General features: G+C 56.4%; 1 protein-coding gene across 6 annotated transcripts; it reads left to right on the forward strand.

Moving 5' to 3' along the window:
• The first annotated feature begins 1418 nt into the window (after nt 1-1418).
• On the forward strand, nt 1419-26652 carry LOC132451611 (chromodomain-helicase-DNA-binding protein 4-like). 6 transcript variants are annotated; one of them, XM_060044187.1, is made up of 30 exons: nt 1419-1437; nt 2138-2307; nt 3816-3922; nt 4724-4981; nt 7319-7437; nt 8120-8400; nt 8633-8763; nt 8989-9121; nt 12086-12255; nt 12428-12670; nt 12829-13032; nt 13794-14005; nt 14866-14997; nt 15270-15369; nt 15834-16025; nt 17472-17672; nt 17937-18074; nt 18434-18555; nt 18674-18847; nt 19403-19544; nt 19630-19761; nt 20190-20307; nt 21170-21294; nt 21379-21471; nt 22099-22255; nt 24110-24282; nt 24463-24661; nt 26073-26162; nt 26268-26359; nt 26494-26651. In XM_060044187.1, the coding sequence occupies exons 2-30, from the start codon at nt 2247-2249 to the stop codon at nt 26629-26631; spliced, it is 4437 nt and encodes a 1478-aa protein (XP_059900170.1). In that variant the 5' UTR covers nt 1419-1437; nt 2138-2246; the 3' UTR covers nt 26632-26651. The 6 variants fall into 6 exon arrangements, with proteins under 6 accessions (XP_059900170.1, XP_059900171.1, XP_059900174.1 ...); XM_060044188.1 differs by lacking the exon at nt 1419-1437 and adding an exon at nt 1492-1700 and having other exon boundaries at nt 22099-22246; nt 26494-26652; XM_060044191.1 differs by lacking the exon at nt 1419-1437 and adding an exon at nt 1492-1700 and having other exon boundaries at nt 22099-22246; nt 24463-24640; nt 26494-26652.
• Nucleotides 26653-27146: the final 494 nt, after the last annotated feature.

A 27146-nucleotide genomic window follows, 5' to 3' on the forward strand; every position in this document is an offset into this window, starting at 1 on the left:
GTGCGTGTGAGTGTGTGTTTGTGTGTGAGAGAGAGAGTGAGAGAACGATAGAGAGAGACAGAGAGAGAGAGAGAGGGGGTATTAATTTGAGAAAGAGATACACAGAGAGATATAAAGGCCAGTTATATAGTCTGCCCCCTAGCCCGTACAGGTTGGGAACCGCAGTAGCTATGCTTTGAACCGAGACCCCCATGGAAGACAATACACACCTGTAGCCCCTCAACCCCTCTGTCCTCTGATAGCCCCCCTGGACCCCTGTGGGGCCCCTCCTCCTGGAGCACCAGGGCCTTCTGTAGGGCCCCTCCTCCTGGAGCACCAGGGCCTTCTGTAGGGCCCCTCCTCCTGGAGCTCCGGGGCCTTCTGTAGGGCCCCTCCTCCTGAAGCTCCGGGGCCTTCTGTAGGGCCCCCCCCAGGGCCTTCTGTAGGGCCCCTCCTCCTGGAGCTCCGGGGCCTTCTGTAGGGCCCCTCCTCCTGGAGCTCCGGGGCCTCGGCAGTGTGAAGGCCTCCCCAGGCCGGTGAGTGTCTGTCTGGGTGTCTGGCCCAGCCGGGGGTCCTGCTCCAGACCCACTGTAGTGCAGCGTGCTGCCTGGCTCTCCTCCGGTGTACACTAGTGTGTGTCTGTGTGTCTACAGTAGTGTATATGTCTGTGTGTGTGTGTACAGTAGTGTCTGTGTGTGCATACAGTAGTGTGTGTATACAGTAGTGTGTGTGTGTGTGTGTGTGTGTGCATACAGTAGTGTGTGTGTGTGTGTATACAGTAGTGTGTGTGTGTGTGTGTGCATACAGTAGTGTGTGTGTGTGTGTGTGTGTATACAGTAGTGTCTGTATGTGTATACAGTAGTGTGTGTGTGAGTGTGTGTGTATACAGCAGTGTGTGTGTGTGTATACAGTAGTGTGTGTGTGTGCATACAGTAGTGTGTGCGTGTATACAGTAGTGTATATGTCTGTGTGTGTGTGTGTGTATACAGTAGTGTATATGTCTGTGTGTGTGTGTATACAGTAGTGTGTGTGTGTGTGTATACAGTAGTGTGTGTGTGTGTGTATACAGTAGTGTGTGTGTGTGCATACAGTAGTGTGTGTATACAGTAGTGTGTGTGTGTGTATACAGTAGTGTGTGTGTGTGTGTGTGTGTATACAGCAGTGTGTGCGCTGCCATACATGCAGACATGCAGTCATGTGGCACGCTCTAACCATGTGACGCCTGAGCTTTTTTTCTCCCTCTTTGCTGCTATCTCTTTTTTTGGAGTTATGCTTATTGTGGCATGGCAGTGACTGTGCTCATTATTATTATGGGATGCCGGCACGGGGGAGGGAGGGGGTGCGCGTCTCCATGGAAACGCTGGTTGCTAAGGGGGGGGGGGGTGTACGGAGGAATGGGGAAGAGACTGTAGGAGAGGGAGGGGTGGTGGTGGACTATTATGGTCTGTACGTTGCAAGGTAACTATGCAGAGTGGGGGAGGGGTGAGCGGAGTGTGGGGGGGGATATTATGGGATGCCTGCCCCCTGATCTCTTTGTGTGTGTGTGCGCGCGCGGGGTGTAGTGCGAGAGAGCGAGGAGACGGCGTCGTGTGCGCACACTGCCAGATTAACAAAATACGCATATCCATTTAAATGATCCGGACCCCGTCCTCTCAAGAGTAATTGATTGAGAGCCCAACTAAGACACGGAGTCATTGTTTTGGAAGCGGGGGAATCAAGTTGTGAGTATCTTAGTTTGGTTCCGTTGTTGACACGCCGGTCTGCGTCCACACCGTTTTATCCGAGGCTGTTGTGAGTGTTTCGAGGGTAAAGGAGAACATGTTGGCGGTAGATCCGTGGAGGTAGGGCTCCCGGGGCGGCCCAGGGGAACCCGGTCGCCGGTCCAGCTGGGCTAGCCCGCATGCTAATGGCCGGGAAAGTAACCCGGTAAAGACGGTGTGTCAGCACCGACCGAAGGACCGGAGCCCTATCCCACTCAGAGCTCCGACCCAAGAAAAGAAAAGTTCGCTTATCTTCGCAAGAACATGTGGAGAGTGTTTTTGTTCGCCGGATGAATGTGTGTGAACGTTCGTGGACGCTTAATATTCACTTCCGTCTACTTGTGTGTCTCTGTTCCCTTTGCCGTAACCCGCCGTGCTGCCCTCCGCCTGCCGACCAGACAGGGGACCCTGGCCCGCACGGAGCACCACACCGATAAAACTACTTTATTTAGTTAGCTAACTCTTTAGCTAACTAAATCTAAAGTTTTGTTTTAATAACTCTCCACCATGTCTGGAAGCGAAGACGACAGGGATGATTTCGGAGCCCCCGATGATCGGCTACTACACGGTAAGGTCGGCCCTTCCTCCTCCCGGACTCGGGTCGCACCGCTCCCGGGTTTCGGTAACCATCGAGGTGGCGGAGTTTCGCGGTCGTCCGTGATGTCAACGCTGGGGGCTCGCGTGGCTCGACGGTTGCGGCTAGCTACTGGGAGCTAACCCTCACTAAACCCCGGGAGGGAAACGCTACTTTCCGTCGCGTTATTTTCGTTAAACGTTAGATGTGTTGCCTGTCGTTGATTTTTGTGCCGCATTGTATAAAAAGGAGGGTCGGAGGGGAACAATGGCGCGGGGGTACCGGTGTGTTTCCCGGGCCTAGCTCGAGCAGCTACCGGTCTTTTTTTTTTTCTTTTTTTTTTACGTGTCGATGACAAGATGGAGGAGCAGCCAGTGAGCTTGAACTGGCGGATGACGTCCGGCAGAACTCCCCTCCTCATCACCGGCCCTTTCCATCCGTATTGGCTCTAAGTAACGTGTTTTTAAAAGCACATTTTTCGTGGCTCTTTCGATTTTTAGCCTTACGTTTAACGTATTTGCGGGGCGGCGGTTGGGGTAGTTCGTTGTTTACTGTTTATTTAGCGGCGGCGTGCACGCGCACACACGAACCATTTTGGAACACAAAGTGCCCGCGGTGCACGTGACTTCACACGGTTAAAACCAGGGGACGTCGAAAATAGAAAACCGCACTGGGTATACTGGTTCAGACCCCGCCAGAGGGTTGCTGGTTCAGATACCGTCAGGTGACGGGGCTCTAGTGTAAACACGGGCTCCAACACGTTGATACCCGGTTGTAGTTTTCCCTTTTACCCGTGTGAGCAGACAGGCTCAAAGTAAACAGTGGCTCAACTCTCTGGTGAAACTCGCCTAGCTTTGTTATTCGGTATCCATGTGTTTTGTGGTGTTTTTGAATTAGTTTGCCTTACTTTCCCAGTGTCCCCATCATATGACTTATACAGTAATTTCCATCATCCTCCCAAGCCCTTTAAACGACAGTAAACACCAGTAAACTGGGATCCTGTCCTCCTAACCCTAACCCTATCCAAACAGCCTCACGACAAAGGGATTCATCCTGATATGACATCTCGACCCCATGACCACTGAAACTAGTTTCAGCTCCTTTATGTTAACCTGTGCTTTTTACTCAATGTCATATATCTTACCGTTAAGAGCGTTTCCCCCCTGCTTGTGGTAAAGTGCTTTACAAACAAAGCTTTTACATTTAGGGCATTTAGCAGACGCTTTTATCCAGGGGTAACCGCATTGGACAACATTTGTCAGAGGAAAGAGAAACAAAAATATATCGCTGTCGGTACAGTAATGCTGTGCATAGAACCAGGTGCCATGCACTAACCATGTGTAGGTTAACCCATTCCCTGTACACAACAAAGATAGTAAGGATAAGATGCTACACCAAGATGTACTTAAGCTAACTAGGATATGATGCTACTCGATGCTAAGTTCTAAAGCTAGCTAGGCTACGTCGCTACACGATGCTGAGTACTGCTCCTCCCCATCCAGACGACGACGAGGAGCTCTCGGAGACCGAGACGCCCAAAGTGAAGAAGAAGAAGAAGGCCAAGAAGAGCCGCGAGAGCAAGAGCAGCAAGCGCCGGTCGCGCCGTGAGGTAAGGGTCTGCTGCGGTCCGGCCTCCCTCTGCACACACGCCGGTCTGTCCTCTAGTCCACACTGAACGGGTCCTGGAGGCCTGTGTTCTCTAGTCCACACTGAACGGGTCCTGGAGGCCCGTGTCCTCTAGTCCACACTGAACGGGTCCTGGAGGCCTGTGTTCTCTAGTCCACACTGAACGGGTCCTGGAGGCCTGTGTTCTCTAGTCCACACTGAACGGGTCCTGGAGGCCTGTGTTCTAAGCGGCCGCGGCTGGGCCCAGAGATACGCCACCACCTGTTCTCTTTCTGGGCTAAACATCGCAGCTGGTTCTGGTATTGTAGAACCTGCAAGGTTTATCCCGTAAAGAGAATTAAGATGCTACTTTATCACTCCGGGTTCAGGTGGCTCAGCAGCAGAAAAAGCAAAGAGAAGGCTTATTAGAATACCGTACAAATGGTTTACATACAGAGATACCCAAGGCATGGTCTGAAGTCGTCTCAGTGTTCCCTCGTCCCCATTGAGGGAACCAGTAAGGCGAGGAACCGGGCCGCTAGTATGAGCTGGGAGTCCCCTGGCGTGTGCGCTGGTATAAACCAGTGTTCACGGGCTGGACGTCTACTGGGAGCCCCAGCAGATGGAAACCGAAACACGCCACGCATCACGACCTATAGTGCGGACGTACGTGCACTCTAGTGGTGCACGTCTTTGACAGGGCATTGTGGGTATTGGTTATGCACTGGTGTAATGCAGGGGGCCAGATTAGGGCCGGTAATGCCCGTAGAGTGACCGGGTCTGACCCCCTCCCCCCTCTGAGCAGGAGCTGGCCATCAGCTCCCCGGAGCCCATGGAGGTGGCGGGGGGGCGCGGCGAGGAGGGCCCCGAGGGCGAGGCCGCCGCCCAGCGCTCGGACAGCGAGGGCAGCAGCTACACGCCCGGACGCAAGAAGAAGAAGAGGGGCAGCAGCGGTAAGGAGAAGAAGAGGAGCAGCACGGGGGGCTCGTCCTCCTCCAAGAGGAAGGACCCCGAGCCAGAGCCCGAGGAGGAGGAGGATGACGACGACGACGACGACAGCTCGGTGAGGAAGAGGGTCGGGGGGGGGGTTCTGAGTGTGTGTGTGTGTGGTTCTCTACGTGTCCTTGTGTGTGTGTGTGTGTGTGTGTGTGTGATGCGTGATGCGTGGGGCGTTTGTGCGCATGTGATCGTGCATGTCTCTGTACTGGTGAACGGGTGCTGGGTTGAGTGGACGCGGCCTCTGAGGAGCTCCATGACCGGACCTCCCTGAGGCTGAGCAGTCCCACGGGGGGGGGGGGGGGGGGGGGGCAGGGGCCGGGGCCCTGACGGGGTTGGGGCTCAGAGGGCCCGGTGCTCCCCCGGTGCCCGCTGTCTGTCTCCCCAGGAGGCCGTCAGTGTAACAGCTAGACCAGAGAGTGGCAGTACCACACAGCACAGCAGCGTTCAGGGGGACGGGCCACAGCAGACGGGCGCTGTGGCCCGGGGTGGGGGCACCAGGGCAACGCTACTTTCTCTGCCTGTCTATAACGGGGGCGGTGGGGGCTCTTATTGTGAAATGCAGATGGAAGCCTGACTCAAACTGAGCTTTCTTAAAACAGGTTTTTATTGTGGAAAAGCAAAAAGTGATTAATGCCACAGGGGAGAGGATGGCAGCATATACCTTTTGGTGTGGGTTTTCTCAACGTGCGGGCCGGAGGGGTTACAGACGGTCTACATGCCCCGGCCAGCGTGGAGCTCCCGTCCCACCGCCCGCTGGCAGACGCAGCTCTTTGTCTGCGGCTCCCGGCCGTAGCACCAATAGGAAGCATCATACCTAATGACACTTATGCAAGGATGGGTGTGTGTGTGGTTGGGGGGGGGGGGGTGTTGGTGTGTCAGGCATATATGCTGTTTCCATGGCAACCTTCCTTAGCGCCGCAATGCTCAGTGAACTTGACCCTTTTGATATTTTTTTTTTTCTCCAGTCTTGGTTAGATAAACGCCTTTAGATGCATCTGTATAGACGGCCTTCTGCTAGCGGACATCATGAGATGCTAACGAGCTAATGCGTTGATTTGTCTATCGCGCTCTGGCTAGCCCTTTGTAGAGCTCTGGCTATCTCACTAGAGTGCTCTGGCTAGCCCTTTGTAGTGCTCTGGCTAGCCCTTTGTAGTGCTCTGGCTAGCCCTTTGTAGTGCTCTGGCTAGCCCTTTGTAGCGCTCTGGCTAGCCCTTTGTAGCGCTCTGGCTAGCCCTTTGTAGCGCTCTGGCTAGCGCTCTGGCTAGCCCTTTGTAGCGTCTCTGGCTAGCCCTCTGTAGCGCTCTGGCTAGCCCTTTGTAGCGCTCTGGCTATCTCACTATAGCGCTCTGGCTAGCCCTTTGTAGCGTTCTGGCTAGCCCTTTGTAGCGTCTCTGGCTAGCCCTCTGTAGCGCTCTGGCTAGCCCTTTGTAGAGCTCTGGCTAGCCCTCTGTAGCGTCTCTGGCTAGCCCCATCTCTTGTTCAGTCGGAGTAAAACTGGCATAATTAGCTCTGTGCAGGTATGGGATAAACAGCCATGTTGTCTTTGTTGCCACAACATTTGACCAGAAGGAGAGTTCTGGAAGCCCTGTGGCTGTCAGCCAGCAGAGAGCTAACATCATTAGCAGCATTATTCGGCCTAGCCTCACCCTCTGCACGCTGATCGATTGATTAGATCAGTATTGATGAGGTCCCCTGCCCTCCCTGGGCCGGTGAGACCCGGGTGGGGAGTAATAACTCTGGATGGGTTCCGGTCTTTATCAGGGCCTCTGGTGGTGGGTGGGACTCAGCCACTGAGGCGTGACGTCTGGGGTAGTCAGGGAGCTGCTGGCTCCACACGCAGCACTGAAGCGTGGGGTGGCCGTGTGGGCGGGAGACCAAATGTAGACGTATACCACTGGTGTGGTGTGTTCCGGTGCTGTGTGGTGTGGGTTGGGGTGGTGTTAGTACAGAGGTTCTGGTACTGGGGGCTCTTGGTCTGGTTCTGGTACTGGGGGCTCTGGTTCTGGTACTGGGGGCTCTTGGTCTGGTTCTGCTACTGGGGATCTGGTTCTGGTACTGGGGGCTCTGGTTCTGGTACTGGGGGCTCTGGTTCTGGTACTGGGGGCTCTGGCTCTGGTACTGGGGGCTCTGGCTCTGGTACTGGGGGCTCTGGTTCTGGTACTGGGGGCTCTTGGTCTGGTTCTGGTACTGGGGGCTCTTGGTCTGGTTCTGGTACTGGGGGCTCTTGGTCTGGTTCTGGTACTGGGGGCTCTTGGTCTGGTTCTGGTACTGGGGGCTCTGGTTCTGGTACTGGGGGCTCTGGTTCTGGTACTGGGGGCTCTGGTTCTGGTACTGGGGGCTCTGTTTCTGGTTCTGGTACTGGGGGCTCTGGTTCTGACTGCTCCGAGTGTCTCGTGTCCAGGAGCCCAAGACGTCGTCCCAGCTGCTGGACGACTGGGGCATGGAGGACATCGACCACCTGTTCAGCGAGGAGGACTACCGCTCCCTCACCAACTACAAGGCCTTCAGCCAGTTCGTCAGGTAGGCCTCGCACACACCCGGCCACGGCCTGGGGGCAGGGTCCCCAAGGGTCGTGGGTTCGATTCCCCAGCGCTTTCAGTCCTGCGACCCTTTGGGGGGTCACCCCTCACCTCGACCCCCTCCTCGGGGGCAGGTCGCTGCAAACCAACGTCCGCTGAAGTAAAGGGAATATTAAAATACGCCTATAGGCACACGAGGAAACCACACTCGGATACACACGCTTCTGCAGAGGAATAGAACATTCACCTGTCTCTCTCTCTCTCTCTCTCTCTGTCCCTGTCTCTCTCTCTCTCTGTCCCTGTCTCTCTCTCTCTGTCTCTCTGTCTGTCTCTCTCTCTCTCTCTCTGTCCCTGTCTCTCTGTCCCTGTCTCTCTGTCTGTCTCTGTCTCTCTCTCTGTCTCTCTGTCTGTCTCTGTCTCTCTCTCTCTGTCTCTCTCTCTGTCCCTGTGTATCTGTCTCTTTCCCCGTCCCTCTACCCGTCTCCCTCTACCCGTCTCCCTCTACCCGTCTCCCCCTCTGTCCGTCTCCCCCTCTGTCCGTCTTCCCCTCTACCCGTCTTCCCCTCTATTCGTCTTCCCCTCTCTCCCTGTCTCCCCCTCTACCCGTCTTCCCCTCTACCCGTCTTCCCCTCTCTCCCCGTCTCCCTCTCTCCCCGTCTCCCCCTCTACCCGTCTCCCTGCAGGCCGCTCATCGCCGCTAAGAACCCTAAGATCGCCGTGTCTAAGATGATGATGGTCCTGGGGGCCAAGTGGCGCGAGTTCAGCACCAACAACCCCCTGAGGGGCGCCGCCGCCGCCAACGCCGCGCTGGCCACCGCCAGCGTGCCCGCCGCCGTGGACACCATGGTGTCGGAGGCCGCGCCCCCCTCGCCGCCGCCGCCCCCGCCGCCGCCCCCGCCCCCCGTCGAGCCCACGCCCGCGCCCGTGGTCCCGCTCCGCAAGGCCAAGACCAAGGAGGGCAAAGGTCAGTCCTGGTGGGGGGCCTTTGGTTCAGTGTTTACCCAGCGTCATCTTTTAGAAGAATGGAGGGATGCTTCAGGTCTGGGGTCTGTTCGTTAACACACACTCACTGAGGGCCCCTAGGGGCCCTCAGTGAGTGTGGGTGGCCCTAGGGCCGGGCTCCTGGGCAGTGGTCTGGGAGGGACTGAGCGCTGTGGGGGGCAGAAGGAGGCTGTGACTGACTGTGGCTTCTCCAGGTCCCAACGCCCGCAAGAAGTCCAAGCCCACCGCCAAGCCCGCCGAGAAGAAGAACGTGGCCAAGACCAAGAAGGTGGCCCCCCTCAAGATCAAGCTGGGGGGCTTCAACAGCAAGAGGAAGAGGTCCTCGGTAGGTCCTCTGTCTGTGTCTGTCTGTCTGTCTGTCTGTCTGTCTCACACTCAGTCTGTCTTTTTTCCCTCCATCTGTTAACGCCTCACATGCATTAACCTTTGTGTGTGTGTGTGTGTGCGCGTGTGTCTCTTTGTGTGTGTGTGTGTGTCTCTTTGTGTGTGTGTGTGTGTCTCTTTGTGTGTGTGTGTGTGTGTGTGTGTGTGTCTCTTTGTGCGTGTCCAGAGCGAGGAGGAGGAGCCTGACGTGGAGAGCGACTTCGATGAGACCAGTATGAACAGCGTGTCGGAAGGCTCCAGCAGCCGGACCTCGCGCTCCAAGAAGAAGACCCCCAAGAGCAAACCAAAGAAGAAGAAAGGTAGGCCCTGTAGGCCCTGTAGACCCCGTAGGCCCTGTAGGCCCTGGGTCTGTCTCTGTCATGGACCCCAGGAGGTGGTCTGGGTCTGTCTCTGTCATGGACCCCAGGAGGTGGTCTGGGCTCTGTCTCTGTCATGGACCCCAGGAGGTGGTCTGGGCTCTGTCTCTGTCATGGACCCCAGGAGGTGGTCTGGGCTCTGTCTCTGTCATGGACCCCTGGGGTGGCTGGTCGGTGATGGACCAAAGGTCCAGGTCTGGTGTTCATCTGGTCCGGGTCAGGGTCTGGTGTGCAGTCCTCCTCTGTCTACCGCCTGGTGACCGCTGGTTAGGGGAAGCTATTACCTAGTGATGGAGGAGGAGGAGCAGGGAGGTGGTGTTCACTAGGTGGAGGAGCAGTGAGGTGGTGTTCACTAGGTGGAGGAGCAATGAGGTGGTGTTCACTAGGTGGAGGAGCAGTGAGGTGGTGTTCACTAGGTGGAGGAGCAGTGAGGTGGAGTTCACTAGGTGGAGGAGCAGTGAGGTGGTGTTCACTAGGTGGAGGAGCAGTGAGGTGGTGTTCACTAGGTGGAGGAGCAGTGAGGTGGTGTTCACTAGGTGGAGGAGCAATGAGGTGGTGTTCACTAGGTGGAGGAGCAGTGAGGTGGTGTTCACTAGGTGGAGGAGCAGTGAGGTGGTGTTCACTAGGTGGAGGAGCAGTGAGGTGGTGTTCACTAGGTGGAGGAGCAGTGAGGTGGTGTTCACTAGGTGGAGGAGCAGTGAGGTGGTGTTCACTAGGAGGAGGAGCAGTGAGGTGGTGTTCACTAGGTGGAGGAGCAGTGAGGTGGTGTTCACTAGGTGGAGGAGCAGTGAGGTGGTGTTCACTAGGTGGAGGAGCAGTGAGGTGGTGTTCACTAGGTGGAGGAGCAGTGAGGTGGTGTTCACTAGGAGGTGGAGGAGGAGCAGTGAGGTGGTGTTCACTAGGAGGTGGAGGAGGAGCAGTGAGGTGGTGTTCACTAGGAGGTGGAGGAGGAGCAGTGAGGTGGTGTTCACTAGGAGGTGGAGGAGGAGCAGTGAGGTGGTGTTCACTAGGAGGTGGAGGAATGAGGTGGTGTTCACTAGGAGGTGGAGGAGCAGTGAGGTGGTGAGCAGTGAGGTGGTGTTCACTAGGAGGAGCAGTGAGGTGGTGTTCACTAGGAGGAGGAGCAGTGAGGTGGTGTTCACTAGGAGGTGGAGGAATGAGGTGGTGTTCACTAGGAGGTGGAGGAGCAGTGAGGTGGTGTTCACTAGGAGGTGGAGGAGCAGGGAGGTGGTGTTCACTAGGAGGTGGAGCAGGGAGGTGGTGTTCACTAGGAGGAGGAGCAGGGAGGTGGTGTTCACTAGGAGGAGGAGCAGGGAGGTGGTGTTCACTAGGAGGAGGAGCAGTGAGGTGTTCACTAGGTGGAGGAGCAGTGAGGTGGTGTTCACTAGGTGGAGGAGCAGTGAGGTGGTGTTCACTAGGAGGAGGAGGTGGAGCAGTGAGGTGGTGTTCACTAGGTGGAGGAGCAGTGAGGTGGTGTTCACTAGGAGGTGGAGCAGTGAGGTGGTGTTCACTAGGAGGAGGAGCAGTGAGGTGGTGTTCACTAGGAGGTGGAGGAGGAGCAGTGAGGTGGTGTTCACTAGGAGGAGGAGCAGTGAGGTGGTGTTCACTAGGAGGAGGAGCAGTGAGGTGGTGTTCACTAGGAGGTGGAGGAGCAGTGAGGTGGTGAGCAGTGAGGTGGTGTTCACTAGGAGGAGGAGGAGCAGTGAGGTGGTGTTCACTAGGAGGAGGAGCAGTGAGGTGGTGTTCACTAGGAGGTGGAGGAGCAGTGAGGTGGTGAGCAGTGAGGTGGTGTTCACTAGGAGGAGGAGGAGCAGGGAGGTGGTGTTCACTAGGAGGTGGAGCAGGGAGGTGGTGTTCACTAGGAGGTGGAGGAGCAGGGAGGTGGTGTTCACTAGGAGGAGGAGCAGGGAGGTGGTGTTCACTAGGAGGAGGAGGAGCAGGGAGGTGGTGTTCACTAGGAGGAGGAGCAGTGAGGTGGTGTTCACTAGGAGGAAGAGGAGCAGGGAGGTGGTGTTCACTAGGTGGAGCAGTGAGGTGGTGTTCACTAGGAGGAGCAGTGAGGTGGAGGAGCAGGGAGGTGGTGTTCACTAGGAGGTGGAGGAGCAGGGAGGTGGTGTTCACTAGGAGGTGGAGGAGCAGGGAGGTGGTGTTCACTAGGAGGAGGAGCAGTGAGGTGGTGTTCACTAGGAGGAGGAGGAGTGAGGTGGTGTTCACTAGGAGGAGGAGGAGCAGTGAGGTGGTGTTCACTAGGTGGTGGAGCAGGGAGTTGGTGTTCACTAGGAGGTGGAGCAGTGAGGTGGTGTTGTGTTTTCACCCCGTGGCGTCTGAGTCACGGGGCCTGATTCACGACACAGGAGGAGGTATAATTAGCAGCACGCCATCTTGTAGCGTCAGTTCCACCCGTCACGTGCACTGCTGTTGTCACGTGCACTCCGGGGGTGTTTTGGATAGCACAACATGAGAAGGTGGAATATAAAATACTAATCTATACAGATACGCTTCCTGTGTTGAGGGTGCGTTCCATTTGAGATAGTTTGCAATGGTTACGTGTTAGCATGCTGGCGTATTATTCTCTGCAATGCTAAGGTGTTAGCATGCTAGCGTGCTATTCTCTGCAATGCTAAGGTGTTAGCATGCTAGCGTGCTATTCTCTGCAATGGTAAAGTGTTAGCATGCTAGCGTGCTATTCTCTGCAGTGTTAAGGTGTTAGCATGCTAGCGTGCTATTCTCTGCAGTGTTAAGGTGTTAGCATGCTAGCGTGTGATTCTCTGCCATGCTAAGGTGTTGCTAAGCCTGCCAGTGCTCTGCAGTGCTAAGGTGTTAGCATGCCAGTGCTAGTGGGTGGAGGGTCCAGGTGTAGCGTTGGGAGACCCCCCTCACCCCGTCTCTCTCTCTCTCTCTCTCCAGAAGCGGAGGAGGGCGACGGCTACGAGACGGACCACCAGGACTACTGCGAGGTGTGCCAGCAGGGTGGCGAGATCATCCTGTGTGACACGTGTCCCCGGGCGTACCACATGGTCTGCCTGGACCCCGACATGGAGAAGGCCCCCGAGGGAACCTGGAGCTGCCCGCACTGCGTAAGAACACACACACAGACACACACACACACACTACCTGCTCCTTCACAACAGGCATATGACTGTCGGGGTTTGTGATTGGCTGAGGTCGTGTCACATGGTGTCCCGTTAACTCAATGTTATGGTCAGAAGCTGACATGTTGGCTCTCCCTCTCCCCCTCTCCCCCTGCAGGAGAAGGAAGGCATCCAGTGGGAGGCGCGGGAGAACCCGTCAGAGGGCGAGGAGGAGGTGGAGGCGGAGGTGGAGGTGGGGGAGGCGGAGGAGGACGACCACCACATGGAGTTCTGCCGGGTGTGTAAGGACGGCGGGGAGCTGCTGTGCTGCGACTCCTGCCCCTCGTCCTACCACATCCACTGCCTCAACCCCCCGCTGCCGGAGATCCCCAACGGGGAGTGGATCTGCCCCCGCTGCACGGTGAGCCAACCGCCCGCCGCCGCCCCTGACGGACAGGGAGGCCGGCCAATGAGGAGCCGGACTGGGTTACTGATCCCACACTGCAACTGCTGGATACGTAGAGAATCTTCCCGGTCTGCTGGAGGTTAACCCTGACGTCCCCCCCCCCCTCCCCGCAGTGTCCGGCCATGAAGGGCAAGGTGCAGAAGATCCTCACGTGGCGCTGGAGCGACCCCCCTCCCCCCACGCCAGTGCCCCGCCCCCCCGACCTGGCGGCCGATGCCCCCGACCCCGCCCCCCTCGCCGGGCGCCCTGACCGGGAGTTCTTCGCCAAATGGTCCAACATGTCCTACTGGCACTGCTCCTGGGTCTCCGAGCTGCAGGTCAGTGCCGCTGGAATGATGCTAACGCTAGCACAGTGATGCTAACACACGCTGAAGATGATGCTAGCACCCACACTGACCAACGCATGATGCTAACGCTAGCCCAGTGATGCTGTCACACGCTGAAGATGATGCTAGCACCCACACTGACCCTCACATGATGCTAACGCTAGCCCAGTGATGCTGACACACGCTGAAGATGATGCTAGCACCCACACTGACCCTCACATGATGCTAACGCTAGCCCAGTGATGCTGTCACACGCTGAAGATTATGCTAGCACCCACACTGACCCTCACATGATGCTAACGCTAGCCCAGTGATGCTGACACACGCTGAAGTTGATGCTAGCACCCACACTGACCAACACATGATGCTAACGCTAGCACAGTGATGCTCACACACGGTATAGATGATGCTAGCACCCACACTGACCAATACATGATGCTAACGCTAGCACAGTGATGCTAACACACGGTAAAGATGATGCTAGCACCCACACTGACCAATACATGATGCTAACGCTAGCCCAGTGATGCTGACACACGGTAAAGATGATGCTAGCACCCACACTGACCAATACACAGCGATGACGTGTGATGATCTACCGTCAACGCTGGAAACATGCTAGCATTCACACACACTGATGCAAGGCTATGCTAACACACACACTAGCATTCACACTTGACATCACCATTGCTTTCTTTCGTGTTTGACTCTCGCTCTATGCTTACCTGGGCTCCCTCTTTCTCTCTCCCCAGCTGGAGCTGCACTGCCAGGTGATGTTCAGGAACTACCAGAGGAAGAACGACATGGACGACCCCCCGCCCATCGACGCCGGCGGAGAGGGGGAGGAGGAGAAGAGCTCCAAGAGGAAGAAGAAGGACCCCCTGTACGCCCAGATGGAGGAGAAGTACTACCGCTTCGGCATCAAGATGGAGTGGCTGATGGTGCACCGGATCCTCAACCACAGGTACAGGCGCCTGTCTGTCTGACTGCCTGTCTGTCTGACTGCCTGTCTGTCTGACTGCCTGTCTGTCTGACTGTCTGTCTGTCTGACTCTCTATCTCTGTCTGTCTGACTCTCTATCTCTGTCTGTCTGACCCTCTATCTCTGTCTGTCTGTCTGACTCTCTATCTCTGTCTGACTCTCTATCTCTGTCTGACTCTCTATCTCTGTCTGTCTGACTCTCTATCTCTGTCTGTCTGACTCTCTATCTCTGTCTGACTCTCTATCTCTGTCTGACTCTCTATCTCTGTCTGACTGACTCTCTATCTCTGTCTGTCTGACTCTCTATCTCTGTCTGTCTGACTCTATCTCTGTCTGTCTGACTCTCTATCTCTGTCTGTCTGTCTGACTCTGTCTGTCTGTCTGTCTGTCTGTCTGTGACTCTCTATCTCTGACTGTCTGTGTCTTTCTCTTACTCACTGAGGTCACAGGTCAACAGCCCTCGGTAGGGCCTTGCACTACTTCCTGTCTAAACAGGAAGTAGAAGCCTCACTTAAGGACTGATAATGGTCCCACGTTCACGCAACGCAAGGGGGTTAAGGACCTGCGGACCCTCCTTGCGTCCACCCCAAGGGCCGGACATGCGCCTCCCAAAAATGTTAACCTTCCATCGAGACGACGCAGCAGCGAGGGCTGTGATTGGTCCGCTTACTGAAACCCGGCACAGAAACATAAAGGTTCTGCGTCGAAGCGTCTGCGTGGTTGTTGCGTTGTGTGAACGTGGAACCATAATCAGCCCTTTAGTCCTGTTGTTATATTGTCACCCCCTTCTGCACGGTGCATGATGCAGTGTGTGTGTGTGTGTGTGTGTGTGTGTGCGCGCAGTGTGGACAGGAAGAACAACGTGCACTACCTGATCAAGTGGCGTGACCTGACGTACGACCAGGCCACCTGGGAGTCGGAGGACATGGACGTCTCTGAGTACGACGTCTACAAAGTGCAGTACTGGAACCACAGGTACACACCTGGCCCTACACACACCTGAGCCTGCATACACCTGAGCCTGCACACACCTGAGCCTGCACACACCTGAGCCCACTGAGCTACACGCTCCCTGTACATCAACACACATGCAGCACTGGAACCACAGGTGCACACACATCTGGACTTAAACGTACCTCTACACACGGAGCAAACAAACTCCAGTGCTGGAACCACAGGTACACACACCTGTACATGCCACACCTATAAACGTGTGTGTGTGTGTGTGTGTGTGTGTGTGTGTGCAGAGAGCTGATGATGGGAGACGAGGGCCGACCAGGGAAGAAGATCAAGCTGAAGGGGAAGCCGAAGCGCGTGGACCGCCCTCCGGATAACCCCGTGGTCGACGTACGTTCCTCCTCCCTCCCTCTCCTCCTCCTCCCTCTTCCCTCTCCCTCTCCTCCTCCTCCTCCCTCCTCCCTCTCCCTCTCCCTCTCCTCCTCTGTGTCTGTTCTCTCTCATTATTCAGGACATGACCTCAATCTCTCAAATCAAAACTGGAAGTCGCTGTCGCTTCCCAAGCTCGTCTGTCTGTGTCTCTCTCCAAGCTAGACTGAATCTGTGTCTGTCAGTCTTTCTGTCTCTCTCTCTCTCTCTCTCTCCCCCCAAGCTAACCCTAATGTGTCTCTCTCTCCCCCCCCCCAAGCTAACCCTAATGTCTCTCTCTCTCCCCCCCCAAGCTAACCCTAATGTGTCTCTCCCTCCCCCCCCCAAGCTAACCCTAATGTCTCTCTCTCTCTCCCCCAAAGCTAACCCTAATGTGTCTCTCTCTCTCTCCCCAAGCTAACCCTAATGTGTCTCTCCCTCCCCAGCCGACCATCAAGTTTGAGCGGCAGCCGGACTACCTGGACAGCACGGGGGGGAACCTGCACCCCTACCAGCTGGAGGGGCTGAACTGGCTCAGGTTCTCCTGGGCCCAGGGCACCGACACCATCCTGGCCGACGAGATGGGCCTGGGCAAGACGGTCCAGACCGCCGTCTTCCTCTACTCCCTCTACAAAGAGGTAGGGCCTGACCCCTTCCTGTAGGCCTCCCAGCGCCCTATGACCCCTGACCCCTACCTGTAGGCCTCCCAGAGCCCTATGACCCCTGACCCTGACCTGCTCCGTGCTGAAGTGCACCTGAGATGTTCTGGATTAAAGACGTCACTGTTTTAGATTCCTAATGGCAGAGATTTCATCTCTACTGACGATCAAGGAAACGCATCAGCTTAACGATTTTGAATCTACCTTTATCACAATCTGACATTCAACATTATGAAGCAGGTTTTAATCTCGTCTGAATTTCAACGTTCTTAGTAATGAGTCCAGCGTTTTAGACTGAACCGAAGGGTTGATGGGGAGATGGGTGTTTCACTGCTGCCGGGGCAGCTGTCACGCTATTGGCTCCCACGCATTCAGCCATTTTGTATAAGTCAGGTTACAGCTGACGGCATTAAGCTTGATCTCAGCGGTAAACGCCTCCAGATGCTGCGTGGCCCGCTGCCGCCCCCTAGAGGCGGGAGGCCCCCCGCACGGCCTCGGCCCCAGAGCGGTATCATCACCATCCGATGCAGTCAGGGTCCTCTGCCCGACTGTTCGCTGCCTGGCTGCATTTGGTGCATTCTAAGTTTTAATTGACTCTTTTTGACATAAATTGCCAATGAAGAATACATTTAGAACTGGCCTTGCTGTCAATCATTGAGCGAGGATAGGGTGGATCTGGTGTGTTCCCCTCCCAGCCCACAGGTTCTGGGTTCAACCCCCAGTGTCCTCCTCATTGTGGCCCCTAATGCCCCCCCCCCCTCCTCCTCAGTGTGGCCCCTAATGCCCCCCCCCCCCCCCTCCTCCTCTGTGTGGCCCCTAGTGCCCCCCCTCCTCCTCCTCAGTGTGCCCCTAATGCCCCCCCCTCCTCCTCCTCCTCCTCAGTGCGGCCCCTAATGCCCCCCCCCCCTCCTCCTCAGTGTGCCCCTAATGCCCCCCCCCCCTCCTCCTCAGTGCGGCCCCTAGTGCCCCCCCTCCTCCTCCTCAGTGTGCCCCTAATGCCCCCCCCCCCCTCCTCCTCAGTGCGGCCCCTAGTGCCCCCCCTCCTCCTCCTCAGTGTGCCCCTAATGCCCCCCCCTCCTCCTCAGTGTGGCCCTAATGCCCCCCCCTCCTCCTCAGTGTGGCCCTAATGCCCCCCCCCCCCTCCTCCTCAGTGCGGCCCCTAGTGCCCCCCCTCCTCCTCCTCAGTGCGGCCCCTAATGCCCCCCCCCCTCCTCCTCCTCAGTGTGGCCCTAATGCCCCCCCCCTCCTCCTCAGTGTGCCCCCTAATGCCCCCCCCCCCTCCTCCTCCTCAGTGTGGCCCTAATGCCCCCCCCCTCCTCCTCAGTGTGGCCCTAATGCCCCCCCCCCCTCCTCCTCAGTGCGGCCCCTAATGCCCCCCCCCCCTCCTCCTCAGTGCGCCCCCTAATGCCCCCTCTCCCTCCCCAGGGTCACTCCAAAGGCCCCTTCCTGGTGAGCGCCCCCCTCTCCACCATCATCAACTGGGAGCGGGAGTTTGAGATGTGGGCGCCGGACATGTACGTGGTGACCTACGTGGGGGACAAGGACAGCCGCGCCGTCATCAGGGAGAACGAGTTCTCCTTCGAGGACAACGCCATCCGCGGCGGCAAGAAGGCCTCCAAGATGAAGGTGCGTGGCCCCGCCCCCTGCCTCGCACGTTTCCGTGACGACTGTGTTCTTTGTCGCCAGGGTTTGATAAAGAGCGAAAGTGCTTCCTCCCGTTTTGTGGACAAGGCTCGTTACAGCCTTTTTTGTTTTCAGATTTTATGTTTGGCAGTCACCTTTAATGATGAGGTCCGATTTGACTGATTTTCACGGCGTCTGTCCCTTCAAGGATTATCTGGAGTACCATTCTCATATCTTGTATGTGTGTGTGCCTGCATGTGTGAGCAGAAAGACTCGACGGTGAAGTTCCACGTGCTGCTGACGTCCTACGAGCTGATCACCATCGACACGGCGGTGCTGGGCTCCATCGACTGGGCCTGCCTGGTGGTGGACGAGGCCCACCGGCTGAAGAACAACCAGTCCAAGGTAGGAGAGGCTCTCAGAGGACCGCCCCTGGACCGAGGGGACGCCGTTCACCCTCACCGTCTCCTGGTGCCCTCGGTCTCCTAGTGACCCCTGACCTCTGGCTCCTAGTGACCCCTGTCTCCTAGTGACCCCTGTCTCCTAGTGACCTCTGTCTCCTAGTGACCTCTGTCTCCTAGTGACCCCTGACCTCTGTCTCCTAGTGACCCCTGATCTGTCTCCTAGTGACTCCTGACCGCTGTCTCCTAGTGACCGCTGTCTCCTAGTGACCGCTGTCTCCTAGTGGCCGCTGTCTCCTTGTGACCCCTGACCTCTGTCTCCTGGCGACCCCTGACCCCTGACCTCTGACCTCTGTCTCCTAGTTCTTCCGGATCCTGAACAACTACCCCCTGCAGCACAAGCTGCTCCTCACGGGGACTCCTCTGCAGAACAACCTGGAGGAGCTGTTCCACCTGCTCAACTTCCTCACGCCCGAGAGATTCAGGTAGCGTCCGTCGGTCTGCCCGGGCCTCGCCCTCCTCCCTGGACGTCTGCCGGCTCATGAAGGTGTAAAGCGATGTCAGTGAGGCACTGTGTAACCGCGGCGACGCTCTCCCCCTCAGCAACCTGGAGGGCTTCCTGGAGGAGTTTGCGGACATCGCCAAGGAGGACCAGATCAAGAAGCTCCACGACATGCTGGGGCCCCACATGCTGCGGCGGCTGAAGGCCGACGTCTTCAAACACATGCCCTCCAAGACGGAGCTCATCGTCAGGGTGGAGCTCAGCCCCATGCAGAAGTAGGTGGACTAGCCTGGCCCTAACTCGGCCTCAGCCTGGCCCTAACTCGGCCTCAGCCTGGCCCTAACTCGGCCTCAGCCTGGCCCTAACTCGGCCTCAGCCTGGCCCTAACTCGGCCTCAGCCTGGCCCTAACTCGGCCTCAGCCTGGCCCTAACTCGGCCTCCGCCTGGCCCTAAGTCGGCCTCCGCCTGGCCCTAAGTCGGCCTCCGCCTGGCCCTAAGTCGGCCTCCGCCTGGCCCTAACTCGGCCTCAGCCTGGCCCTAACTCGGCCTCAGCCTGGCCCTAACTCGGCCTCAGCCTGGCCCTAACTCGGCCTACCTCCATGCAGGAGTCAGTACCTGGCCAAGCCTTATCAGAAGTTGGGACCTACCCTGACCCTGCTCTCTTCAGAGGGTTACAATGTAAACACTATCCTGGGAGATGTACTTAATGTGATAAGAGTTTATACTACCCCAGTCTACTCATTGAACTGTCCTACACTAGGGCTCACTAATCCATGTAACCAGGGCGATGTACTAGTCCAGTGTTTCTAAGCCTGTCCCTCTGACCCCAGGAAATACTACAAGTTCATCCTGACCAGGAACTTCGACGCCCTGAACACCCGCGGGGGCGGGAACCAGGTGTCCCTCCTCAACGTGGTCATGGACCTCAAGAAGTGCTGCAACCACCCCTACCTCTTCCCCGTCGCCGCAATGGTACGGCCCGCTCCTCGTCGACGGCGACGCCACCGCCCTCCCGCTCGTCATGAATCCTGATGTTCTGATTGTTTGATCCCAACAGGAAGCTCCAAAGTTGCCCAATGGGATGTACGATGGCGGCTCGCTCACAAAGGCTGCTGGGAAACTCACGCTGCTGCAGAAGATGATGAGGAAGCTGAAGGACAACGGCCACAGAGTGCTCATCTTCTCCCAGGTCAGAGGTCAGGCCCGGGAGGGGGGGCGGGGACTGGTCTCACTGGGGGGGTCTGGTCTCACTGGGGGGTCCCGGTCTCACTGGGGGGGTCTGGTCTCACTGGGGGGGTCTGGTCTCACTGGGGGGGTCTGGTCTCACTGGGGGGGTCTGGTCTCACTGGGGGGGTCCTGGGGGGTCTGGTCTCACTGGGGGGTCCTGGTCTCATTGGGGGGTCCTGGGGGGTCCCAGTCTCATTGGGGGGGTCCTGGGGGGTCTGGTCTCACTGGGGGGTCCCGGTCTCACTGGGGGGTCCTGGGGGTCTGGTCTGACTGGGGTCCCGGTCTCACTGGGAGGTCCTGGTCTCATTGGGGGGTCCTGGTCTAATTTGGCGGTCCCGGTCTCACTGGGGGGTCCTGGGGGTCTGGTCTGACTGTGGTCCCGGTCTCCAGATGACCAAGATGCTGGACCTGCTGGAGGACTTCCTGGAGAACGAGGGCTACAAGTACGAGAGGATCGACGGGGGCATCACCGGGGGCATGAGGCAGGAGGCCATCGACCGCTTCAACGGTAAGGGGCCCTCACTCGCTCGCTCACTCACTCACTCACTCTCAGTCAGTCTCACTCTCACTCTGTCTCTCTCTCACTCTCAGTCTCTCTCTCACTCTCTGTCGGTCTCTCTCTCACTCTCTGTCAGTCTCTCTCTCACTCTCTGTCAGTCTCTCTCTCACTCTCTGTCAGTCTCTCTCTGTCTCTGTCAGTCTCTCTCTCAGTCAGTCTCTCTCAGTCAGTCTCTCTCAGTCAGTCTCTCTCTGTCAGTCTCTCTCTGTCAGTCTCTCTCTCACTCTCTGTCAGTCTCTCTCTCTCTCTCACTCTCTCTCTCAGTCAGTCTCTCTCTCACTCTCTCTCTCAGTCAGTCTCTCTCTCAGTCAGTCTCTCTCTGTCAGTCTCTCTCTCAGTCAGTCTCTCTCTCAGTCAGTCTCTCTCTCAGTCAGTCTCTCTCTGTCAGTCTCAGTCTCACTCTCTGTCAGTCTCTCTCTCTCTCAGTCAGTCTCTCTCTGTCAGTCTCTCTCTCAGTCAGTCTCTCTCTGTCAGTCTCTCTCTCAGTCAGTCTCTCTCTCACTCTCTCTCTGTCAGTCTCTCTCTGTCAGTCTCTCTCTCAGTCAGTCTCTCTCTCAGTCAGTCTCTCTCTGTCAGTCTCTCTCTCTGTCAGTCTCTCTCTCAGTCAGTCTCTCACTCAGTCAGTCAGTCTCTCTCAGTCAGTCTCTCTCTCAGTCAGTCTCTCTCTCAGTCAGTCTCTCTCTCTGTCTCTCTCAGTCAGTCTCTCTCACCCCTTCTCTCCCTCCCTCCCTCACCCACGCCCCCCCTCCCTCTATCATTGCGTGGATCAGAGCCTCCTGGTGAACTGAACCCTCTCTCTCCCCCCCACCAGCCCCTGGAGCCCCCCAGTTTGCCTTCCTGCTGTCCACCCGGGCGGGCGGTCTGGGCATCAACCTGGCCACGGCCGACACCGTGGTCATCTACGACTCGGACTGGAACCCCCACAACGACATCCAGGTACCCTGACCTCTGACCTGTGCCCCTTAACCCCGCGTCTGACCTGGGAGCTGCTCTAACGCTCCCCCCCCCCCCCCCCCCCAGGCGTTCAGCCGAGCTCACCGGATCGGGCAGAACAAGAAGGTGATGATCTACCGCTTCGTCACCAAGGCCTCTGTGGAGGAGAGGATCACTCAGGTAACCACCACGACCGCCAGACGTGTGTGTGTGTGTGTGTGTGTGTGTGTGTGTGTGTGTGTGTGTGTGTGTGTGTGTGTGTGTGTGTGTGTGTGTGTGTGTGTGTGTGTGTGTGTGTGTGTGTGTGTGGGCTGCTCGATTATGGGAAAAATCATTACGATTATTTTGGTCAACATTGTAATCACGATTATTTTTGAGTTTGAAAACATGTTGTATTTATTCAGCTGTCTCTCCGAATTCTTTTTTTGTAACTGAGAACTTTGCAATTTTGCCTTAAAAAAATACACAAAATGGTCAAAGATAAAATGTTCCAATCTAAAAGGATACACAGATATGTATCCAGCTGTTCTGCCAAATGAAAACGACATTGTGATAAGAATTTGATTAATCGTCCAGCCCTAGTGTGTGTGTGTGTGTGTGTCTGTTTGTGTGTGTGTGTGTGTGTCTGTTTGTGTGTGTGTGTGTGTGTGTGTGTGTGTGTGTATCTCTGTCTATCTGTGTGTGTGTATCTCTGTCTATCTGTGTGTGTGTGTGTGTGTGTGTGTGTCTATCTGTGTGTGTGTATCTCTGTCTATCTATCTATGTGTGTGTCTCACTCGCCCCCCCCCCCCCCTGTGGTGAGTCCAGGTGGCTAAGAAGAAGATGATGCTGACCCATCTGGTGGTGCGGCCCGGCCTGGGGTCCAAGACGGGCTCCATGTCCAAGCAGGAGCTGGACGACATCCTCAAGTTCGGCACGGAGGAGCTCTTCAAGGACGAGATCGCCTCGATGGCAGGCAAGCATGGCAAGCACAGACCCCCACCGTGCACCGTGACCAACACAGACAGCTAGGCTAACACGCTACACCATGCTAAGACAGCTAGGCTAACACGCTACACCATGCTAAGACAGCTAGGCTAACACGCTACACCATGCTAAGACAGCTAGGCTAACACGCTACACCATGCTAAGACAGCTAGGCTACGACGCTACACCATGCTAAGACAGCTAGGCTAACACGCTACACCATGCTAAGACAGCTAGGCTACCACGCTACACCATGCTAAGACAGCTAGGCTAAGACGCTACACATTGCTAAGACAGCTAGGCTAAGACGCTACACCATGCTAAGACAGCTAGGCTAAGACGCTACACAATGCTAAGAAAGCTAGGCTAACACGCTACATCATGCTAAGACAGCTAGGCTAAGACGCTACACCATGCTAAGACAGCTAGGCTAAGACGCTACACATTGCTAAGACAGCTAGGCTAAGACGCTACACATTGCTAAGACAGCTAGGCTAAGACGCTACACATTGCTAAGACAGCTAGGCTAAGACGCTACACATTGCTAAGACAGCTAGGCTAAGACGCTACACCATGCTAAGACAGCTAGGCTAAGACACTGTTTTTAAGTGCCAGGACGTACAACATGCAATAAGTGCGTACACAGGGCCGTTGCTACAATTCCTGGGCCCCTAGACAAGATTTACTGATGGGCCCCCCTGCGCTGAATTGTTGACGGGGGGGGACGGGGACGGGGGGTGGAAGGAGCAATTGTTGACCGGGGAGAACAATTGTTGACGGGGGGGGGGGGGGGGGGGTACTATGGTAGTACTATGGGCTGGTGATAAAATAATAATTTAATTTTTTTTTATTTAATTTTTTTTGTGGGCCCCCCCTGGGCTGTGGGCCCCCTGAATCGTCATCACCTTTCACCCCTTATCGACGGCCCTGTGCGTACATTAAGTGCCAGCTTGACACCATAGTTCCAAACCAGTTCCTGTGACACTCGTTTCTTTGCGAGTGGGGTTGTGTTACCGTGTGTCTCTAGGGGTTGTGTTACTGTGTGTGTTGCAGTTTGTGTAGGGGTTGTGTTACCGTGTGTCTCTAGGGGTTGTGTTACCGTGTGTCTAGGGGTTGTGTTACCGTGTGTCTAGGGGTTGTGTTACCGTGTGTCTAGGGGTTGTGTTACCGTGTGTCTAGGGGTTGTGTTACAGTGTGTCTAGGGGTTGTGTTACAGTGTGTCTCTACTGTCTGCAGGCGGCGTGGACAGGGAGGACAGCAGTGTGTTACAGTGTGTCTAGGGGTTGTGTTACAGTGTGTCTAGGGGTTGTGTTACCGTGTGTGTTACAGTGTGTCTAGGGGTTGTGTTACAGTGTGTGTCTCTACTGTGTGCAGGCGGCGTGGACAGGGAGGACAGCAGTGTGTGTTACAGTGTGTCTAGGGGTTGTGTTACAGTGTGTCTAGGGGTTGTGTTACAGTGTGTGTCTCTACTGTGTGCAGGCGGCGTGGACAGGGAGGACAGCAGTGTGTGTTACAGTGTGTCTAGGGGTTGTGTTACAGTGTGTCTAGGGGTTGTGTTACCGTGTGTGTTACAGTGTGTCTAGGGGTTGTGTTACCGTGTGTCTAGGGGTTGTGTTACAGTGTGTCTAGGGGTTGTGTTACAGTGTGTGTCTCTACTGTGTGCAGGCGGCGTGGACAGGGAGGAGGACAGCAGTGTGTTACAGTGTGTCTAGGGGTTGTGTTACAGTGTGTCTAGGGGTTGTGTTACCGTGTGTGTTACAGTGTGTCTAGGGGTTGTGTTACCGTGTGTCTAGGGGTTGTGTTACAGTGTGTCTAGGGGTTGTGTTACAGTGTGTGTCTCTACTGTGTGCAGGCGGCGTGGACAGGGAGGAGGACAGCAGTGTGATCCACTACGACGACAAGGCCATCGACCGCCTGCTGGACCGCAACCAGAGCGCCACGGAGGACACGGAGGTCCAGAGCATGAACGAGTACCTGAGCTCCTTCAAGGTGGCGCAGTACGTGGTCAAGGACGAGGACGAGGCGGTAAGAGGAGCCCTACCTGTAGTGACCCCCGACCCCACCTGATCCTAATGACGTGTGTCTGTGCCGTCAGTCGAGGCAGCTGCTGGCGGGTTACTGTGATGATCAAGGTTTACTAGGTTAGCACCACCCATAGCTCCCGCTACGTCCCTCTGGTTAACTGGACCTCCCCCCCCCCCCCAGGAGGAGGAGGTGCAGAGGGAGATCATCAAGCAGGAGGAGAGCGTGGACCCGGACTACTGGGAGAAGCTGCTGCGCCACCACTACGAGCAGCAGCAGGAGGACCTGGCCCGCAACCTGGGCAAGGGCAAGAGGATCCGCAAGCAGGTCAACTACAACGACGGCTCCCAGGAGGACCGAGGTGGGAACCGCAGACACACACGTAGGGGACGCACACTCGACACGCACGCAGACACGCACGCAGACACGCACACTCACCCCGCGCCCAGAAGCACTCAACGCACACGCACTCATCCACACTCGTACACACTCATCCATGTGCATGCACACACTCACAGATGCACCAAAATCAGACGTGCCCACACTCACAAAAAGTCATGCTCGCACACACCAAGCATGAACCTGCTCACAAGCCAGTTAATTCACCGCTGAGCTTAACTCCACTACCCACAATGCCTACATTACCCACAATGCCTACATTACCCACAATGCCTACATTACCCACAATGCCTACATTACCCACAATGCCTACATTACCCACAATGGCTACATTACCCACAATGGCTCAGAGCTGCAGGGAAACACATCTCTCTCTCTCTCTCTCTGTGTGTGTGTGTGTGTGTGTGTGTGTGTGTGTGTGTGTGTGTGTGTGTGTGTGTGTGTGTGTGTGTGTGTGTGTGTGTGTGTGTGTGTGTGTGTGTGTGTGTGTGTGTGTGTGTGTGTGTGTGTGTGTGTGTGTGCTGGGGGGAAGTTAGGTGGGACCATGAGGCCCGTAGTTCAGACCAATAGAAGCTGCCCTCTGCCAGGGCTCCACCGGACAACTTGGTGGGGGGGAGGTGGGGGTGGTGGTGTTGAGGAGGGGGGGGGGGGGGTGGGGTCTGGGTTAGGGTAGGTGGGGTCTGGGTTAGGTGGGGTCTGGGTTAGGGTAGGTGGGGTCTGGGTTAGGGTAGGTGGGGTCTGGGTTAGGTGGGGTCTGGGTTAGGGTAGGTGGGGTCTGGGTTAGGGTAGGTGGGTCTGGGTTAGGCTGGGTCTGGGTTAGGGTTAGGGTAGGTGGGGTCTGGGTTAGGGTAGGTGGGGTCTGGGTTAGGTGGGGTCTGGGTTAGGGTAGGTGGGGTCTGGGTTAGGGTAGGTGGGGTCTGGGTTAGGCTGGGTCTGGGTTAGGGTTAGGGTAGGTGGGGTCTGGGTTAGGGTAGGTGGGGTCTGGGTTAGGCTGGGTCTGGGTTAGGGTTAGGGTAGGTGGGGTCTGGGTTAGGGTAGGTGGGGTCTGGGTTAGGCTGGGTCTGGGTTAGGGTAGGTGGGGTCTGGGTTAGGGTAGGTGGGGTCTGGGTTAGGTTAGGTGGGGTCTGGGTTAGGGTAGGTGGGGTCTGGGTTAGGTTAGGTGGGGTCTTTGGTTAGGTTAGGTGGGGTCTGGGTTAGGTTAGGTGGGGTCTGGGTTAGGGTTAGGGTAGGTGGGGTCTGGGTTAGGTTAGGTGGGGTCTTTGGTTAAGTTAGGTGGGGTCTGGGTTAGGTTAGGTGGGGTCTGGTCCAGCAGGCAGGGTGGGTCTGTCCTAAAGGGTGTGTCTCAATGGGGGTCGACGTCTTTAACAAACACTGCATCTAATTCCTGCTTGCAGCGGATTGGCAGGACGACCAGTCGGACGGCCAATCAGATTACTCCGTGGCGTCGGAGGAAGGAGACGAGGACTTTGATGAGCGGACAGAAGGTCAGCAGCGGTCCTAGCGCCTGCAGCACCATCCCACAGGCCCGCCGCTATAGTGTGTAGTGGTGTGTGTGTAGTGTGTCTAACGCGCGTGTGTGTCCTCTGCAGCCAACTCCCGCAGGCCGAACAGGAAGGGCCTGAGGGGCGATAAAGACAAACCACTGCCCCCCCTGCTGGCCAGGGTGGGCGGCAACATCGAGGTGAGCTCCTCCTCCTCCTCGCAACACTTACTTAATCGTAAAGAAATGAATGGTACATTTGTAGCTCGTGCAGTTAGATAGTTGCTAGTCGTTAGCCGTGTGCTAGCCGCCCTCCTGACCTCTGACCTCACCAGGTGCTGGGCTTCAACTCGCGGCAGCGGAAGGCGTTCCTGAACGCGGTGATGCGCTACGGCATGCCCCCCCAGGACGCCTTCACCACCCAGTGGCTCGTACGCGACCTCAGGGGCAAGTCTGAGAAGGAGTTCAAGTAAGGACCGCCTCCAACCGGTTTAACACACGGGGAACCAAAGGAAACCGGTTTAACACATGGGGAACCAGAGGAAACCGGTTTAACACATGGGGAAACAGAGGAAACCGGTTTAACACATGGGGAAACAGAGGAAACCGGTTTAACACACGGGGAAACAGAGGAAACCGGTTTAACACACGGGGAACCAGAGGAAACCGGTTTAACACACGGGGAAACAGAGGAAACCGGTTTAACACACGGGGAAACAGAGGAAACCGGTTTAACACACGGGGAACCAGAGGAAACCGGTTTAAACACACGGGGAACCAGAGGAAACCGGTTTAACACACGGGGAAACAGAGGAAACCGGTTTAACACACGGGGAAACAGAGGAAACCGGTTTAACACACGGGGAACCAGAGGAAACCGGTTTAACACACGGGGAACCAGAGGAAACCGGTTTAACACACGGGGAAACAGAGGAAACCGGTTTAACACACGGGGAAACAGAGGAAACCGGTTTAACACACGGGGAAA

Source organism: Gadus macrocephalus, chromosome 22, assembly GCF_031168955.1.
Source record: "Gadus macrocephalus chromosome 22, ASM3116895v1".
In the NCBI taxonomy this organism is placed as follows: domain Eukaryota; kingdom Metazoa; phylum Chordata; class Actinopteri; order Gadiformes; family Gadidae; genus Gadus; species Gadus macrocephalus.

Coding starts and splice junctions, on each gene's coding strand:
- LOC132451611 (XM_060044187.1), top strand. CDS start 2,247: ATGTCTGGAAGCGAAGACGACAGGGATGATTTCGGAGCCCCCGATGAT. Junction 18,556..18,673: donor CTCACGCCCGAGAGATTCAG/GTAGCGTCCGTC, acceptor TCTCCCCCTCAG/CAACCTGGAGGGCTTCCTGG. Junction 26,360..26,493: donor GGGTGGGCGGCAACATCGAG/GTGAGCTCCTCC, acceptor TGACCTCACCAG/GTGCTGGGCTTCAACTCGCG.